Source organism: Ipomoea triloba, chromosome 3 (assembly GCF_003576645.1).
Source record: "Ipomoea triloba cultivar NCNSP0323 chromosome 3, ASM357664v1".
NCBI classification, from domain to species: domain Eukaryota; kingdom Viridiplantae; phylum Streptophyta; class Magnoliopsida; order Solanales; family Convolvulaceae; genus Ipomoea; species Ipomoea triloba.
In genome coordinates, this window is record NC_044918.1 from 19,812,039 (window position 1) to 19,829,325 (window position 17,287).

A 17,287-nucleotide genomic window follows, 5' to 3' on the forward strand; every position below is an offset into this window, starting at 1 on the left:
TCTAGTTTTTCTGGGGTTATTTCAAAGCTATGAACTGATGCATAATTTTATGACAGATGTGGAGTGTGTTTTTTTCTGTTTTTTACTTCCTGCAAGAGCTTGCATATTTGTGGGGTCCACAATTTGGTAAAAGAAAATAAAAGCAGCATTGATAACTGCGTGTGGTGGACAGCATGCGCCCCAATTGGCGCACCAATTGGTGGACAGCATGTGCCCCAATTTTGCAATGCACACGCCAATTGGGGCGCATGCTGTCCACCACATGCAGCTATCAATGCTGCTTTTATTTTCTTTTACCAAATTGTGGACCCCACAAATATGCAAGCTCTTGCAGGAAGTAAAAAACAGAAAAAAACACACTCCACATCTGTCATAAAATTATGCATCAGTTCATAGCTCTGAAATAACCCCCAAAAAAAATGCTGCTTTTATTTTCTTTTACCAAATTGTGGACCCCACAAATATGCAAGCTCTTGCAAGAAGTAAAAAACAGAAAAAAAACACACTCCACATCTGTCATAAAATTATGCATCAGTTCATAGCTCTGAAATAACCCCAAAAAAACTAGAGATGTGGATGCTCTCCAGATCTCTCCTACAACATTTCGAAATTTCCCTTTTTCGCTGTTCTTTGTCTGCCCTAAAAGATCTAACCATTTCACTTTAGTTATGTTGCCATTATTATCTCAACGCTGTCGATCTCTCTCCGTTCGAAGAGGTTAAGTCTTGCACTATCCTAGGTTCTCTACAGTTGCCGATCCTATGTTCTCTACGTTCCATACGATGAGCAATTACAAACCGATCATATGTTGTGGACAGTAGAATCAGGTGATGTACTTCGTCAACTATTCTTTTAATTAATTTTTTTTTGTGGGTTTCTAATCGGGTTAAATTACCCTACAAATCGTGTATTTGGGGTAAAATTTGAGATTTCACAAATGATGGTTAATAATCCAGTTAAATGTTCAAACTAATGTGCCCTATCTGCAAAAAATCTATATTTTGAGTTACACTCACATCTGGGCAATGCATGTTGTTATCATGTTTGGCTAATACTTATGTTTTTTTTTCCAATCGGGACAAAATGTGCTATCAACTTATGTGTTGGATCTAGGGTTTGACATAATTGGTTTAGCTTTACAGGAAATCTAACTATCACCTGAGGTGATCTATCTATTTAATTTCATAGTTGTTTAATACATATCAGAATTGTTGTGCTGAGTTTACTTTTATCAGAAATAATTAATTTCCCTTTGTTTTTTTTTTATTTTAGGTAAAAATTAGTATTTACAACGCGGCAGCACTGTCTCTTACTACTGCAGGAGTTATAAATGCAAATTTAGGCAAGTCTGCTATATACAACTTTTTTTATTTTTTTTGAAAGAGCTACATACAACTTATTAAAAACTGTATTTAGAGAAATTGTAATAATGTACAAAATAATAAAAAAAATAGATTAACAATTACCGTGATTTAATAGTAGACTCCAATGTAATTACCTTTTTTTAAAAAAAAAATTCAAGACAGTAATCTATATAGTCTATATAGAAAATTACATAAATATTTTTCCTATCAATGAAACACAGTAGCAGTAGTAGATTGGTTCCCAACTACTTGTTCTTTATTTTTCTTGTACTCTGTATGGCCCTAACTGGTATAGATATGTTGAGCCTCTAAAACACCTGCACAATAGAATTAAATAGTTGTACACAACATATTCATAGTATTTATCAGTAAATTATATATACTGTATGTATTTAATTGTTGAAGTAATTACATAAACTATTAAATATTTTCCAGGTTATGGTCCCAGATACATAAGTACACAATTATATTTACTAAAACAGACCTAACCATAGAATCAGAATATGATAGCATGAATAGGTTTATCCAGACAAGGTAAGTGTATTGAAGCAATAAGATATATCAATTGATGTATACCTACTGAATGTCTTCAAAACTAATTTCATTACACTATTTCATATTTTGCAGATTACATGAACTGCAGATTTGATGGACTATTACACAATTAAGAACAGAATCCTAAGTATTCAAAAAAAAAAAAAAAGAACAAAATCCTAATATGAAATGCATTGCAAGGTTTTTCCAGTTTGGGTAAGTGTATTGTACAAAATCAGGTTATTGAATATGTCAGAATACAGTAAAACCAATATGGACTAATAGATTCATAAATTTTTTTCATATTTTGCAGTATTTGTAGATGAATAAAGAATAAAGAGTACATCAAGGAGTACATATGTGAGGTAAGTCAGTGTAAAACATATTTCTTAGGTTGTACATATGTGCATCAGTCCATTACAAATAAATCACTTCATCCCTTTTATGATTGCACTAGCGAAAAAAAAAAAAACAAATATGGGAAATGATAAATGATTAAAACAAAATATAAAAACAGAATATGGAAATTATAAGTGCATTACAATCTGCAAAAAAAAAAAAAAGTCTTTGAATCTGAAAAACATACCTCACAGTCATGATTAAGACATTCTTGACTTTTGTTTAAATCTTTGTTCCTTCCTTCATGAACAATATAAGTCCTTACTAACCGTAGTCTCGTAGTCTAATAGCCTTACGTGTGTGATTAGGGCATATGTTCTCTTCAATGACGCAAAGCTGAAACATTTGGATAGCAAAGGCTAAAAGATTTGGTCAGAGAAGAGAAAGAAGAAAAGATGAGAGATAAAGTTGCTGGGAAGTGGCCGGGTGGTATATATCTGGGTATATAAGGAGCCTTTAGATTTGTAAAGGCTTGCAGCATTAATGAATGAATCATTAAAATCACATTGGACATGTAAACATCCAAAATATGGGAAAGGTGATTGTATACCCTTCTGTAAAATATTTAATTCATATTTCATTATTGTAATTGTAATTGTAATATATATATTTTTTTGAAAGAAGTAATTGTAATATTTGAGAATTGAGATATTGTAATATTGTATAGATTGTATAGATAGATATATACATATATATATATATATATATATATATATATATATATATATATATATATATATATATATCTGTATACATAGATATGTATACGTATATATAGATATCTAGAGATGTATAGATAGTATAGATATTAAATACTGCTAAGTAATTAATATGGATCAATACCCAATGACTAAACATTTAATTTGAACCGTTCGTTTTTTGAATTTGTATTTAACGGTAATTGCAATCAATGATTTACTGCATTGAGCCGTGCAAAACGATGTCAGGCATAGTTTGAATCCATATACATAACAATGAATACGAATCAATAAATTAATATTTCAATCAGATGTTAGAGATTAAGCATAGCAAAACGACGTCACATCGTTTGGGCGGGAAAATGCTGCAATTTGATTGGCCATGGCGATATGGCTTTATTATATATATAAATATTGAACAGTAGTTTTGTATTAATACAGCACTTACCCGCTGGAGTAAATTAAAAAATTGGTGAAACCTAACAAATAACAGTTGTTGGCATGCTTTGTCCGATTGTGTGTTCCGAAAAGGATAATGTGATGACATGTAAGAACAGAATTGGTTCCAAGCGCCATGGCATACACCACCTTAACCATGTTGTCGGCAGATTGCAAGTTGCAACCATGCATCCTTTTCATCTTTTCGCTTCCTGTTCCTGGCAACACACTTCGCGCTTTTGTCCGCACACCAAAATCCACTCATTTCGCTAACCCCATAATCACTAATCAGTAATCGCCAGAAAGCACTTCACTTGGCTTCTTCACTCTTCCAAGGACTTCAATTCACTCCATAGAGTCCTTCACAGGACCAAAGATGGCGTTTTTGTTTGGAATAGTGATCGGAATCGCATTCGGCTTGGCTTTAATTATCGCGTTTGTGAAGTCGGAAAACTCCCGCTCCAAACGCCGTTGTGAACTGGTAACTGAATTCTACTACTCACTGTGTCTGTTCGTATTTTTTTTTTGGTATTTATTTATTTGTTTTGTTGGTGTCTACTGTGTTTGTGCTTGGATTTGAACTACCGGAAAAGGCTACTACTGTTGCGGCGTATGCAAGAATGAGCGTGGAAGATTCCAGAAAGATCTTCACCCCTGACCAGTACCCTTCTTGGGTTGTCTTCTCTAAGTACCAGAAGGTCCAATCTTTGGCTCTCCATACTGTGTATAACTATTTTAGAGAATTCAATTCCCATTTTCCTTTCTCAATTTTCAGTTGAAGTGGCTCAATAGTCATCTTGAAAAGATCTGGCCATACGTGAATGAGGTAACAATTCTTCGCTGTGCAGGGATTTTGTGCTTCATTTTTTCGTATTTTTATAGGGTGAGAGGTAAAACGGGTTGGGTCAAGATGGAAATGTAATACTTATGCTGGATGTAATATTAACTGGGATAAATTGACTGATTGTTACTTATGAGCAAAATTGTGATAATTTTGATTCACAATACATATGTGGAAAATTGTACTATCTATGAAAAACCCGACTTGTTTCATAGATGAGGATATGTGAGACAGTTTCGTAGGAGATTTTGCTATCTTTATGTTCGGTTGTTATGTGTTGTGTAACATTTTGGTGGTATTGATGTGGAGTGCATTAGGCGGCGTCAGAGTTGATTAAGATGAACGTCGAGCCTGTTCTGGAATCATATAGGCCGGTGATTTTGGCATCATTGAAATTTTCAAGGTTCACTCTTGGTACTGTTGCCCCACAGTGCATAGGTTGGAGTCTTTGGTTATTTACATGTTCCTTAAGTTGCTCATACTGAATGCCACTGAATTATATAATTTCTTGAGCTCATCATATTCTATCCCTCTACAGTTCACTCTTTTTATTTAATCATATTAAGGCAGAGTATTTGTGATGATGAAGTGAATTGAAAATTGACTATGCTTTTCTTTAGGAATTTCTATCATTGAAGATGGAAGTGAAGGGATTACCATCGAGTTACAGGTGCAGTGGGATGGAAATCCGAGTATAATACTTGATATTAAGACTTATCTGGGTGTTGCACTGCCTGTGCAGGTAACTAAGTTGTTGGTTAGTTGAATGCTGCTGAGCTTTTAATTAGTTATTACTTATGTCCCACTATCCAAAGTATCATGCTTACATTTTATGTGGCAATTTAAACAGAAACTAACAGTAGCGGCCTATTGGCCTTCTTGGTTTGAGTTAGTCAGCTATGGGAAACTTCGGTTGGTTTACCTCCTTGTGGTCCTTTGCCAACTAGGGTCACAAGGTAGGATTTACCCAATGCATACCCTCGGGTAGTAGTTGCGGGTTTCCCTTGTCACCCAAAAAAAAATATCATCTGATTCTTAGGGATTAAGAAAAAAACAGAAGAAAACTTTCTTTCTATTTCATAGAATTTCACTTCATGTCATCTGATTCTGCCCTTCTATAGGTGAAAAACATTGGCTTTACAGGGGTTTTCAGGCTGATCTTAGGGCCACTTGTAGATGAGCTTCCTTGCTTTGGAGCTGTATGTGTTTCTCTAAGGCACAAGGTGATATATAAGCTTCTACTCTCAAGTTTTCCTAGCAAAATTCTATTCCCATGTATTGAGATTTTTTGCAAGGTTGACAGTGTGATATTGCTGGTATTTTTGTCTTAGATAAGTGAAGGGAATTTGGTTAAAAGCTCTAAGAGAGTTCTATTAAAGATCAAACTAGGCTCTATACATTGGGTGATACTTCACTGAAATAATGATAGTAATAACAATAAAATAAAAATAATTGAAAGTAAATAAGCATACAAGAAGGCAACTACTATGTAGTGTGATGACACCTCTATTACCATTTCAAATGGGTGGTCACAGGATGATACTACCTTGGAGAGAATCATGAATGTTTCAAAAAAAAAAAAAAAGCTTACAAGAAGCTACAATGAGATGCTAACTATCCATATTTAAATTTCCTCTCGCTCATTTCTTTCCAAATTGCTGGTGCAAGTCATAAAGAAGCCACATTCCATATAGCTGAAGTAGACATCTAACACACCGGGGAGGTGGGGAGTCATAGAATCACATCTAGGAAGTGGCATTTGCATGCATTCACACCCAAGCAACCATGTCTCTAGCATTTCTATAAACCTGCTGAAACACATTCACACTCAGCCATTAACTCATAGAACCACATCTAAAAAATTGGCATTGGCATGACATCTGTGGCTTACAAGCATTTTTTACTTGCAGAAAAAGCTGGATTTTACACTCAAAGTAATTGGTGGTGATCTGACAGCAATACCTGGCATCTCTGATGCGATTGAGGTTCGGTGAAAATGCTGATTTAATTACATCAGTTTCTTTTAGAACTGAAAACAGGCAAACCAAGCCAAACATCTAGTGTTTATACTACTTAAAAATTGTATGGTCAATTGATCAGAGGCGATGAAGACTCCTTGTGTATAGAGTGTATAGACAGGAGTGGAAACTGAGGATTGATTGGGCGACTCGCGATTTACCTCCTCCAGCGCCCTTGGGCAAGGGTTCTGGGTACTTAAGATTAGTCTAGCGTAAGCTGAGAACCCTAATGTATCAAAAAAAAGCTGAAAAAATTGTATGGTCTAGGCACAATAAGTCTTGGGAAGTGTTGGTGGCATTTGAAGTGGAACAAAACAGGGGGAACACAAAGTTTCTTAAATAGTTTGGGATATTTTATTATTAGTTTCATGAGAGTTACTTTCCCCCTCTTCTTCCCTCTCTCTCCCTAATTGTAATTTTTACTTTTTTATTTTGGTAAACAAAAACTACAATTCTTGTCTTTTTGGGTTCTTTCTCGGTGAAAGATTCTTGCTCTTAGCTGTCAGCAGTGATCTTTAATCTCCACATAAAAACAAAACTCTAATTTTAAGCAATGTATGTATGTTCCTTCCTCCCTTGATCTGGTCTGTGTCAATGTGTTTGGTGTTTTGTTGGAGGATGTAGTCTTGGTTTAACAAAATGATATTCAATTCTCTAGGGCACAATACGAGATGCTATTGAAGATTCTCTCATGTGGCCTGTTCGGAAAGTTATTCCCATTTTACCTGGGGATTACAGGTATTACACTAAGTAAATTATATACCACCACTTCAATCTTGTACCTTAGTTTTCCTAGTTTTTGAGAGGTTTTCAACACATTCAGGCCATATTTTTCTTATAATGTTCTCTTTACATTTTGGTTAAACATTTGCATGACATGTAATTGAAATGGGTAATGACAGTCTCTAGGATATCTTGAAAAGTATATGTCAAAGGTATGTTATTCACACATTTTAAGCTGCATGAATCATTCGTAGTTTTCATAAAAATGAAAATAAAGCGGCGGATAAAAAAGAAAAGAGGATTATACACCCACTAAAAAGAAACAAAAGAATGTAAGTTAATCCTTAGTAATATGAGTGACTCTCCTGTGAGACCGTTTATCCGTGAGACAGGTCGGGTCAAGATGGAAATCTAATACTTATATTGAAAATCGTATAATACTAGTAAGGAATAAAGTGTTTGTAATTTATAAGGGAAAATATAGTATTTTTGAGGGAAAATATGGTATTTTTGAGGAAAAATGTTATACTTTTAAATCAAAATGTAAAATATTACATTTTTCTTCAAAAGTATTACATTTTCCCTTAAGTAACAAACAATTTATTCTTGATTAGTATTACATTTTTCCAGTATAAATATTATATTTTCATCTTGACTTGACCCATCTCACGGATTCTCAAGCAAGTTTTTGCCTAGTAATATTGTTGTGCATGATAATAATGTCAATTTCTAATTGAGATTCTGAGCTTCTTTTGTTTTTCTTTTAGTGACCTTGAACTGAAGCCAGTTGGATTGCTGGAGGTTAAACTTATTCAAGCAAAGGGGTTAACAAATAAGGACTTAATTGGGAAATCTGATCCTTATGCAACATTATATGTACGCCCCTTACGTGATAAAACACAAAAGAGCAAGACAATTGTAAGTTATTCATCTGTTTCCTTTCAAGAATTCTCTGCGATCCATTTGACCAAGTAAATATAAATGAGTATAATTCTTCTATCTTTTCAGAACAATGACTTGAACCCAGTTTGGAACGAGCATTTTCAGTTTGTTGTTGAAGATCCATTAACACAGCACTTGGTGGTAAAGATCTATGATGATGAAGGGCTTCAGTCAAGTGAGTTGATTGGATGTGCTCGTGTCAGTTTGAACGAGCTTGAGCCCTGCAAAGTTAAGAATGTATGGCTGGAGTTGGTGAAAGACTTGGAGGTTCAAAGAGACCAAAAATATCGGGGGCAGGTGAGAACTATATCCTTTTTTTGTTCATGGACTTTTGACATAGTGATTAACGCTTGATCCTAACAAACTTTATTTAAAAATTGAAATGATTTGGTTTTGGGATAGAAAAGACAGTCAAAATACAAATAGAGGGTGTTTTATGATCCATGTAGCTCTGTCAAATGCTTATTCTGGACTTTCATTAGGTGAACTTGGAGCTATTGTACTGCCCCAATGGCATGAAGAATGGGTTTTTGAACCCTTTTGTCAAGGACTACTCAATGACCGCATTAGAGAAAATTTTCGAAAGTGAGGCAGAAGCAAAAGAAGCTACAGAAAATGGAGCTGATACGGACAAAAGAAAGGAGGTCATTGTGCGAGGCGTACTTTCTGTTACTGTCATTTCTGCTGATGACCTTGCTCCCACAGATCTAATGGGAAAGGCCGACCCGTATGTTGTGCTTACTTTGAAGAAAGCCGGAATTAAGAACAAAACCAGGGTATGACACCTCTATTTGTATTTCAGCAATAGATTCGTTTCTTCTATTGATTTTCTTAAATTAATTAGAAAGGGGACAAGAAATAAAAAGAGATGAACATTTTAAATCCATTAATCAATATGTACTATAACTACATTTGTGTTATGTTAACATGCTCACTGCATATCCATTTTGTATTTCCAGGTTGTAACAGACAATCTGAATCCTGTCTGGAATCAGACTTTCGACTTTGTTGTTGAGGATGGATTGCATGATATGCTAATTATAGAAGTATGGGATCACGACACGTTTGGAAAGGTAAAAATACATTGTTTTTTCAAAAACGGTTATGCTTAAGAGCATGAGTTCATTATATAAATCTTTTATACTACTATGCCAAGTGCTAGAGAAAGCAATCTCTTTAAGTTATGTGTATTTAATCCTTTAGGAATGTTTGCTTACAATGTGGGTTGGATTCTACATTTCTACCTAGAGTCACATGCTTATACTTGCTATAGCTCGTAGTTTCCTTATAAACCGCCACATTTTCAAGAGCCAGGGTGCTAGACTTTGCCCTTCACTGGCCTTCGCCCAACAATTCCCCTCCCAGCATTGGCCAGCCTGGACCCTGATACCACTTGTTAGATCAAGACTTACCACTACTATGCTAGGCGCAACTTTATCAGCAAGACTTTTGCTAATTAACCCGTGTATTCTTCGACTTCTTTTTGGGTGCGTGCAGGATTATATGGGGCGGTGCATCTTAACTTTGACGAGGGTTTTGTTAGAAGGCGAATACAAAGAAACTTTCGTGCTAGATGGAACGAAATCAGGAAAAATCAACCTGCATCTCAGGTGGACACCACAGCCAATTTTCAGGGACACTTAGGTGTGAAATGGTGAATAGAATGCAGCCTCATGTGAAGTTGCCCTCTTTGGTCCCCTTTCAAGCTCTGCACAGAGGATGCTGTTATAATCTTAGTTGGGAGACTATAAATAACCTTTGGCTTGAAAGGTTGTGAAAGTAATATCTGTTGTACATATATATATTAACTGTTTAATTAAATCAAGAGATTCAGAGGCAGAGATTCTGATAATTTGCAGAAACTTAACTTGTTGTACAGAATAAGGGTGAAATCAATGACTTCAAATGCTCATTGAATTTAGCCAATTTACTCTAGATCTTACATACCATTATACCAACACATGAAAAACATTAAGTATTTCCATTATATTGTTATCAAATCAAAATCCTACATACCAACTCATACAAACCAAGTGACGATTTTTGTGAGACAAGTTTGACCAAAGAAATATGAGTAAGAATTGAACCCGTAACCTTCTACTACCAAAATAATGTTCTACTTACTCTACTAACCTTTTTCGTAAAAATAAAATGTCCTAGCGTACGTCCTTCAATATTGAATTATTAACTAACAATAGAGCCAAAGAAGAAAAAAAAAATTATACTCCTAAGATTAAAATATAGAAATAGAAAACTTATGCAACATTAAGAGACATGTGGCCAACCAAATGTCATCAAAGATGACCACCTAAGGCTTTGGACATTTTCTTTAATTTTATAAACAAATTAAATTGATCATGTAGCGTACGGTCATTTTCTTGCTCCCTAAGCCTTGGACTTCTTCTTTTCGTTACACACACAAATATATATATCAATTATTATTGCGTGGACTATGATCCAGGTGGATGGATCACATTCTAAAATCTCATAAAATACATTATCTTTACTCCCAAAATGCTCATTATCCTAATTCCTAACAGGCGCGCAAAACAAAGAACTCTTTTTTTAAACATCAAAACGATGCCATTTTAAACCGTGATCCACATAGCACACAATAATTTGCCATATATATATATATATATATACCTTCTTTGTTTTATTTTAAATGTTATGTTTATTATTCTTTTTTTATTTATTTTTTTAGTATTTTTAATTAATTTTAAATATGCTTTGTTAATAGTATTTTTAATGTAGTTTCTAAATATATAAATTTTATATACTAATACTAAGTCTAATATTATGACAAATTGAATTAAAAATAACTTCAATCAAATCTTATTAATATGAACTAGACACCTAAAATTAGGCAAAGGGAGTATGTAACTTATGCAGTGCCGTTAAGTTTCTATGATGAGCAATTTGTTTAGGTTTGTTGGGAACATTGGAATCAATGTTTAATTAACACGTACAGTTGAATGAGTTCTAAAATTATATTAGTGAAAACGCATTGGTTAAAATGTTGTACTATTTATCAAAATCTTAATTTTAATATTAGGAGTTTGAGTCTTTCTTCTCTGTACAAAATATGAATATATATTAATGTTGAGTGTTTATTTATTTATTTTGAACCACCCCTCATATTAATATTTAGAGTTTATTTATTTGTTTTCAATCCTTTTGACAAAAATGATTGTTGTGATTGTTAGTAATAATATAAATTCGTTTTATCGGCTTATTCATTTCTATAATGGTTATCTTACACATGATTAAAGAGAAAAAATTTATATGATAATACTTCATTCACTGAGTGTATAATATGAATATAAGTAATGGACTAATATAGTCCTTTTTCCCGAGTTGAAATGATACGGTGAGAGTGGATAAGTTTGGGAGAATGGATAGGTAAGTTGTAGTAAAAATATGCGATGATGGTAAAAGTTATAGTGGTGAGGTACTGGTACATACATTGTTGTTGATGCGGTGTAAATTGACAATAATGAAAATAGATAGTACTTGTGAGTTGTGACAAAATGTAGAATCGCACACTCTAGGCGTCTTTATATTTTGACTTGACATTTTGTGGAGGAGTAAATCATGATGACTCAATTGTTCAATCGATATTAGACTTTTGTTTACTACGCATAATTTTTTTTTATTATTTTAAGAGATTGTTCAACTGATATTAGACTTTTGTTTACAGCTGCATAAAAAGCTCACATTATTTTAAAAATTTACCCCACAATGTTATTGATGACATTCAATCCTTAGTCATGAATGCACTCCAAAACAGATAGTACTGAATAGAAGTAATGGATGCACGGATTACATAAATAAATATATTAATGTCGGCAGTAGGTAGCAGGGGGGGGGGGGGGGGGACAATGCTTCTTATTAGACCATGTATCATGGTATATTAAAACATATGGATACAAGTTTATTTTAGTATATTATAAATTTTTTTAATATATTTATTATATTTTGTTACATGTTTATTTTTAGTGTATTGCATTAATTTTGTACGCGTATTGCGAGACTAATTTAATGTCTAATATTTGTATTTACATAAATAATTTAAAGTATATCAATGCAATATTATATATAGTTGGCATTAAAATTAATGTTTGCACTTTTTTTTAAAATAATTATCTAAATATTTATTGTAATTAGTATGGTATTAGGTAGTATATGGCTATAATTACTATAAGTTTTGTTAATTCAATTTTGGATATGTTTGTCATTGTCTTCGTCTTTATTGCTTGTCCGCTTCTTTTTGTTGGTATAGTGTCTTATGTGCAATTTGGTTATTGGTGCTAGTGTGCAAAAGGAACATATTTAAATCTAAAATAGGTTAACAATATTATTGTTATTTTTAGGTGATTGTTGTTTCAGTTCCATAATTATATTGGATTTAAAAGTGTNGGGGGGGGGGGGGGGGGGGGGGGGGGGGGGGGGGGGGGGGTGGGACAATGCTTCTTATTAGACCATGTATCATGGTATATTAAAACATATGGATACAAGTTTATTTTAGTATATTATAAATTTTTTTAATATATTTATTATATTTTGTTACATGTTTATTTTTAGTGTATTGCATTAATTTTGTACGCGTATTGCGAGACTAATTTAATGTCTAATATTTGTATTTACATAAATAATTTAAAGTATATCAATGCAATATTATATATAGTTGGCATTAAAATTAATGTTTGCACTTTTTTTTAAAATAATTATCTAAATATTTATTGTAATTAGTATGGTATTAGGTAGTATATGGCTATAATTACTATAAGTTTTGTTAATTCAATTTTGGATATGTTTGTCATTGTCTTCGTCTTTATTGCTTGTCCGCTTCTTTTTGTTGGTATAGTGTCTTATGTGCAATTTGGTTATTGGTGCTAGTGTGCAAAAGGAACATATTTAAATCTAAAATAGGTTAACAATATTATTGTTATTTTTAGGTGATTGTTGTTTCAGTTCCATAATTATATTGGATTTAAAAGTGTTGACTTTGTTGTATGAGTTGCAAACATGCATGAATAGCGTCAGAAGAATGAGTATGCATTATTTACACAAATTGAATGTTGAAAATATACCAAAAGAAGTAATAGAGAAGGGTAAACTCATATCATTGGCGTATCTCTTTCACTTATATCAGAAAGAGCACTATTGAAATCTAGTTTGCATAAAGTTGCAATTATACTAAACTTTTTGCATTTGACATAACAGAGCGGATTGAACCAAAAAAAAATTGTTTTTATTAAGCATGAGCCACCACTTATCGTGATGGAATCGGTTGAAGAGGCAAGCAGTACAGACCAAATAAATGTCTTAGAATAAAAGATATTGACTAGTGAGGCTTAACCAATTGCTATCATTCTCTCGTCTCCTACGTTTGCTTCAATACTCCACAAGGTTGATGAAGTCAAAACAGATACTACCAATTAGATTCAGTTGGTGACTTCAGCATCAAAGAATCAATTTCAAGATTGAATGAGTTTAATAGTGACATCGATTCTAATGGAGTAAGTATTCTTGTTAAGTTTTGAAAAAAAAAAAAAGTATTCTTGTTCTACATATTGTTAGCTTTGTTCCTCCGTGGCAATCTGTATGTAGATTAAAGCCAAGTTGATGCACCAAAAGCTTCATAAAATTATAGAATTGTGAAAATTTGCTCTGTATTAATTATGTAGTTTTTTAGTTCTCATATAAGTACCACACATCGCTTAACACTAGTTCTTTAGACATTTCCAATTTTTTTAAAAGTTATTTCAAGAAAATCTTCACAAACTAAGATCTTTTTAAATATAAAATTGGTGTTATTTTTTTTGAAGATTATAAAATTGGTGTTATAATGAGGTTTAGTAAGAAGAGATTAGTGAATCACCTGTTTATAATTTTTAGATTTTAAATGCGCAATTAATTACCATGTACTCTCAATTCTCAAACTTTACTTAATATATATATTTAAAAATTGTAATTAATATATACGAAAATATTACAGTGGTTTTCTTTTGTAGTTTTTTTTTTTTTTTTTTTTGCAATAGCTTTTGTAGTACTTTCTAGTTCTAGTCTACAGATCAAATCAAATGAATGGACAAATTGAATGCGAGAAATTTTTGCCATAAATCTTTAACAGCCATAGGCCCCATAGCAAAGAATTCCATGACAAACTTAATTATTTAAATGAGACAATAGTTGTGGGCACTCGGTTGTGGTTAGTCTTGTTAAAAAGCTTGTCCCACAAACAAATTAAAGCACAATGAATAATATCAAATTATTCTTAATATAACTATGCAATTATATTTAATTGTATCAATAGCACTCAATCTTGTCAAATACTTATAGAGACTAGTATAGGGTGGTACTAAGTACAACTTGACAACGTTAAAATTCTAATTTTATACTAGTATAATATTATTAATTTTAATTAATGAATGTGATGATTTTATTGTTCAAATTATGTAAAATTATGGTAAAATTAGAAATGTAAAAATTAAATAGGGAGCAATCACATATCTTTTTCTATTAAATCAAATCAAATGTCATTCTATTATTTATGTACATGTACAAGGCTACAAGAACATGTGATTCAAATGCTCCATGACTATGGAGATTTGTGAGGTTAATGTTGTAGAGTTTATGGGCCTCAAGAGAGTTTTATTTTGATATAAATTCGTGTCACATCATCTCATAAATTCTTGTCTGTGAGATGAGTCGGATCGAAATGAAAATGTAATATTTATATTGAAAAATATAATATTAATCAGGAATAAAGTGTTTCTTATAAGTACAAATATATTCCTTTATTAGTATTACATTTTCATCTTGATTCGACCCATCTCACGAAATCCTCTTTCTTGTAACAATAATAAGCTCATAATTTTTGCATCGATAGAGGCAATCGGTAACTTGTCCCAATTAAAGATTAATTCAAATTGTTTAGAATTTTATTTTTTAATACAAAATAATAATGTAGTAAGTAAATGTATTATTAAAATAATGTCATTAACCGTATTTTTTTTTTTATATTTCTTCCCCCAAATATTTTTTTTAAATATAATTATAGGCTACAAAAGGTTCCTTATAAATTGAGGGAAAATTTGTGAATTGAACAGCCTAAAACTCGTGGAATTGCTTAAACGTTAAACAGTAGGAAATATAGCTTAGGTCCTCACGCCATCGTACGGACAAGCAAAGACTGAGAGCTTTCATAGTTTTGTCTCTTCCATGGAAGAAGGAGAAAGAGAAGAAGAAGAAGAATCCACCATGAAAGAAGAATCCCAACAAATCTTAAGAGTGTTGGAAGCTCTAAAACAAGCATCTCAGGAGCTTCAGGCGAACCCCATTGGGAACTCGGTCGACTCGGACTCACCATCTCCGGCCATCGAAGCTTTGCTGCAGCTCGGCGAAACCGAGTCGGACTCAATCCTCGCATCCGACCCGCGCCTCTCCGCGCTGTCTCGCCACCTCTCCGACCTCAAGTCGCTCGTGAACTCCCTTCACGAATCGAAGCGCGGCCGGTTCACGTCGTTCCTGACTCGCCGGGTCAGGTCAAACGCGATCTCCCGGGTCGCCGGTTCGATCGAGGCGGAAATCAAGGCGTGGATCGACCGCGAAGCCGTACGCGGCCTCACGTGCCATCTCCGCCGCCTCCGCGCCCTGGAAACGCCGCTCTCTTCGCGCGAGGCGGCGGCGGTGGAGGAAAAATTAACCAATTTCCACGACAAACTGGCGCAAGGGTTTGACCTCAACTTCCAGGACTTGCTCCTGAGGTCACGAATCTTCCCGGAGCTGGAGTTCGTCGTGTGCAGCGAAAACCTCCCGAAAGGTGTTCGAGAAAATGCCGCTTACGCGTTGAAGCAATTAGTCCTGTTCAACAAGGACGTATTCGTCGGCCAAGTCCTCACAGGGCAGAGCATCAAAGCCCTAGTTTCGATGCGCACAATGTGTTCGCTAGAAGTAATATCGCGGCTAATCCGCGCCATCAAAAGCCCTCTGGTCGACATCCTCGAGTCCGTCGGCGGGATCCCCAGCATAATCACCTCCTTAAACTCCGACGACCTGGGAATCAAGATCAATGCAATGGAGTGCGTGCTCGAAATCGGGTACTTCGGGCGCAAGGAGGCGGTGGAGGCGATGCTGAACGCGGGATTGATCAAAATGCTGGTGGAATTGCAGAGATCGGAACTGGGAGGCGACTGGAAGAAGAGCGAAAGCGGGTTCTTGGAAAAGCATCCATTTGCGAGCTGTGTAACGAGATTTTCAGTGCAGATGGAGGTGGGTGAAGGGCTGAGACCGAGTGAGAAGAGGGCTTTGAAGCAGGAGATATTGAAGAGAGTAAGAGAAGCCTCTGATTCTGATGCTGAAGCCGCCACCATTATCGCCGAGGTCTTGTGGGGTTCTTCTCCCTGAATATGGGAATTCAATTTCCATTTAATCTACACAAAATTATTATTATCCAAATTCTCTATTTAAAAAAATAATAAACTTGTAGAATTGGAATCTTTGGGGGTTTGTTTGCTTTTGGGTTTTGGAGTTTTGTTGAGTTGTTGTAACTATGGAGGTATATTAGATTGCGCTGTACAGAGATCTCTAAATAAAACATTATTACATTCAAATTTCTAAAATATGCTTCGTTTCATATGATACCTTGTTGGGCAATCCGTGTATTGTATTAGCTCGGTTAACAAATAGCGGATTATATTACTGGATTTGACCAGCGAATTATAACAACGATTTGTAAAAAGATGTTTGATAAAATTAGTTGTTTAAGTTAGCGGTTAACATATAAAATGATGGGTATACACATATTTCACAAAAAATTTAAAGTAAAATCTTTCTATTTCATTCCCGGCTCAAACTTTTGTAATTAATTAATTAAATATTTTATTGGTCAAATAAATAATAAAACTTATTTGGTAAGAACATGTAAAATGGAAATTAACTAATACGAGTATCTATTAATTGGTAATATTGTTTTTTATATTCACGTATTAACGTAATAACATAATACCGTGTAAAAAAGACTTATTAATTTATTACTATATATAAAAGTGAAATATCTTATTTCATTTTCCCCGACCAAACTTTTGTAGTAAATTAATTAAATATTTTATTGGTCAAATAATTTATAAAACTTATTTGATAAGAAAATATAAAATAGAAATTAACTAATATCTATTAATTGGTAATATTATTTTTTATATTCACGTATTAACGTAAAAACATAATACTGTGTAGAAAAGACTTATTAATATATACTATATATAAAAGTAAAACCCTCCTATTTCATTTTTCCCGCCCAAACTTTTGTAGTCAATTAATTAAATA

At 33.7% G+C, this 17,287-nt stretch overlaps 1 protein-coding gene and 1 long non-coding RNA gene across 3 annotated transcripts; both read left to right on the top strand.

Annotated features, from left to right (window-relative positions):
• The first annotated feature begins 590 nt into the window (after window positions 1–590).
• On the top strand, window positions 591–2,686 carry LOC116014259. 2 transcript variants are annotated; one of them, XR_004097373.1, is made up of 4 exons: window positions 591–827; window positions 1,992–2,114; window positions 2,221–2,263; window positions 2,606–2,686. It is a non-coding gene; the product is annotated as an uncharacterized LOC116014259 (long non-coding RNA). The 2 variants fall into 2 exon arrangements; XR_004097374.1 differs by lacking the exon at window positions 591–827 and adding an exon at window positions 1,796–1,898.
• A 905-nt stretch (window positions 2,687–3,591) lies between these two features.
• On the top strand, window positions 3,592–9,892 carry LOC116013945 (synaptotagmin-5-like). The gene is made up of 13 exons (XM_031253917.1): window positions 3,592–3,914; window positions 4,027–4,131; window positions 4,209–4,259; window positions 4,592–4,712; window positions 4,895–5,016; window positions 5,396–5,497; window positions 6,185–6,259; window positions 6,951–7,030; window positions 7,783–7,933; window positions 8,024–8,254; window positions 8,440–8,733; window positions 8,917–9,030; window positions 9,455–9,892. Exons 1-13 carry the CDS (start codon window positions 3,810–3,812, stop codon window positions 9,599–9,601), a joined length of 1,698 nt encoding a protein of 565 aa, XP_031109777.1. The 5' UTR covers window positions 3,592–3,809; the 3' UTR covers window positions 9,602–9,892.
• Window positions 9,893–17,287: the final 7,395 nt, after the last annotated feature.

What these genes read in the sequence shown, in the direction of transcription:
- LOC116013945 (XM_031253917.1), top strand. Translation starts at nt 3,810, where the DNA reads ATGGCGTTTTTGTTTGGAATAGTGATCGGAATCGCATTCGGCTTGGCT. An exon ending in GTGTTTCTCTAAGGCACAAG is followed by an intron (nt 5,498 to 6,184) that starts GTGATATATAAG and finishes TTTTACTTGCAG; the next exon opens with AAAAAGCTGGATTTTACACT. An exon ending in ACCAAAAATATCGGGGGCAG is followed by an intron (nt 8,255 to 8,439) that starts GTGAGAACTATA and finishes GACTTTCATTAG; the next exon opens with GTGAACTTGGAGCTATTGTA.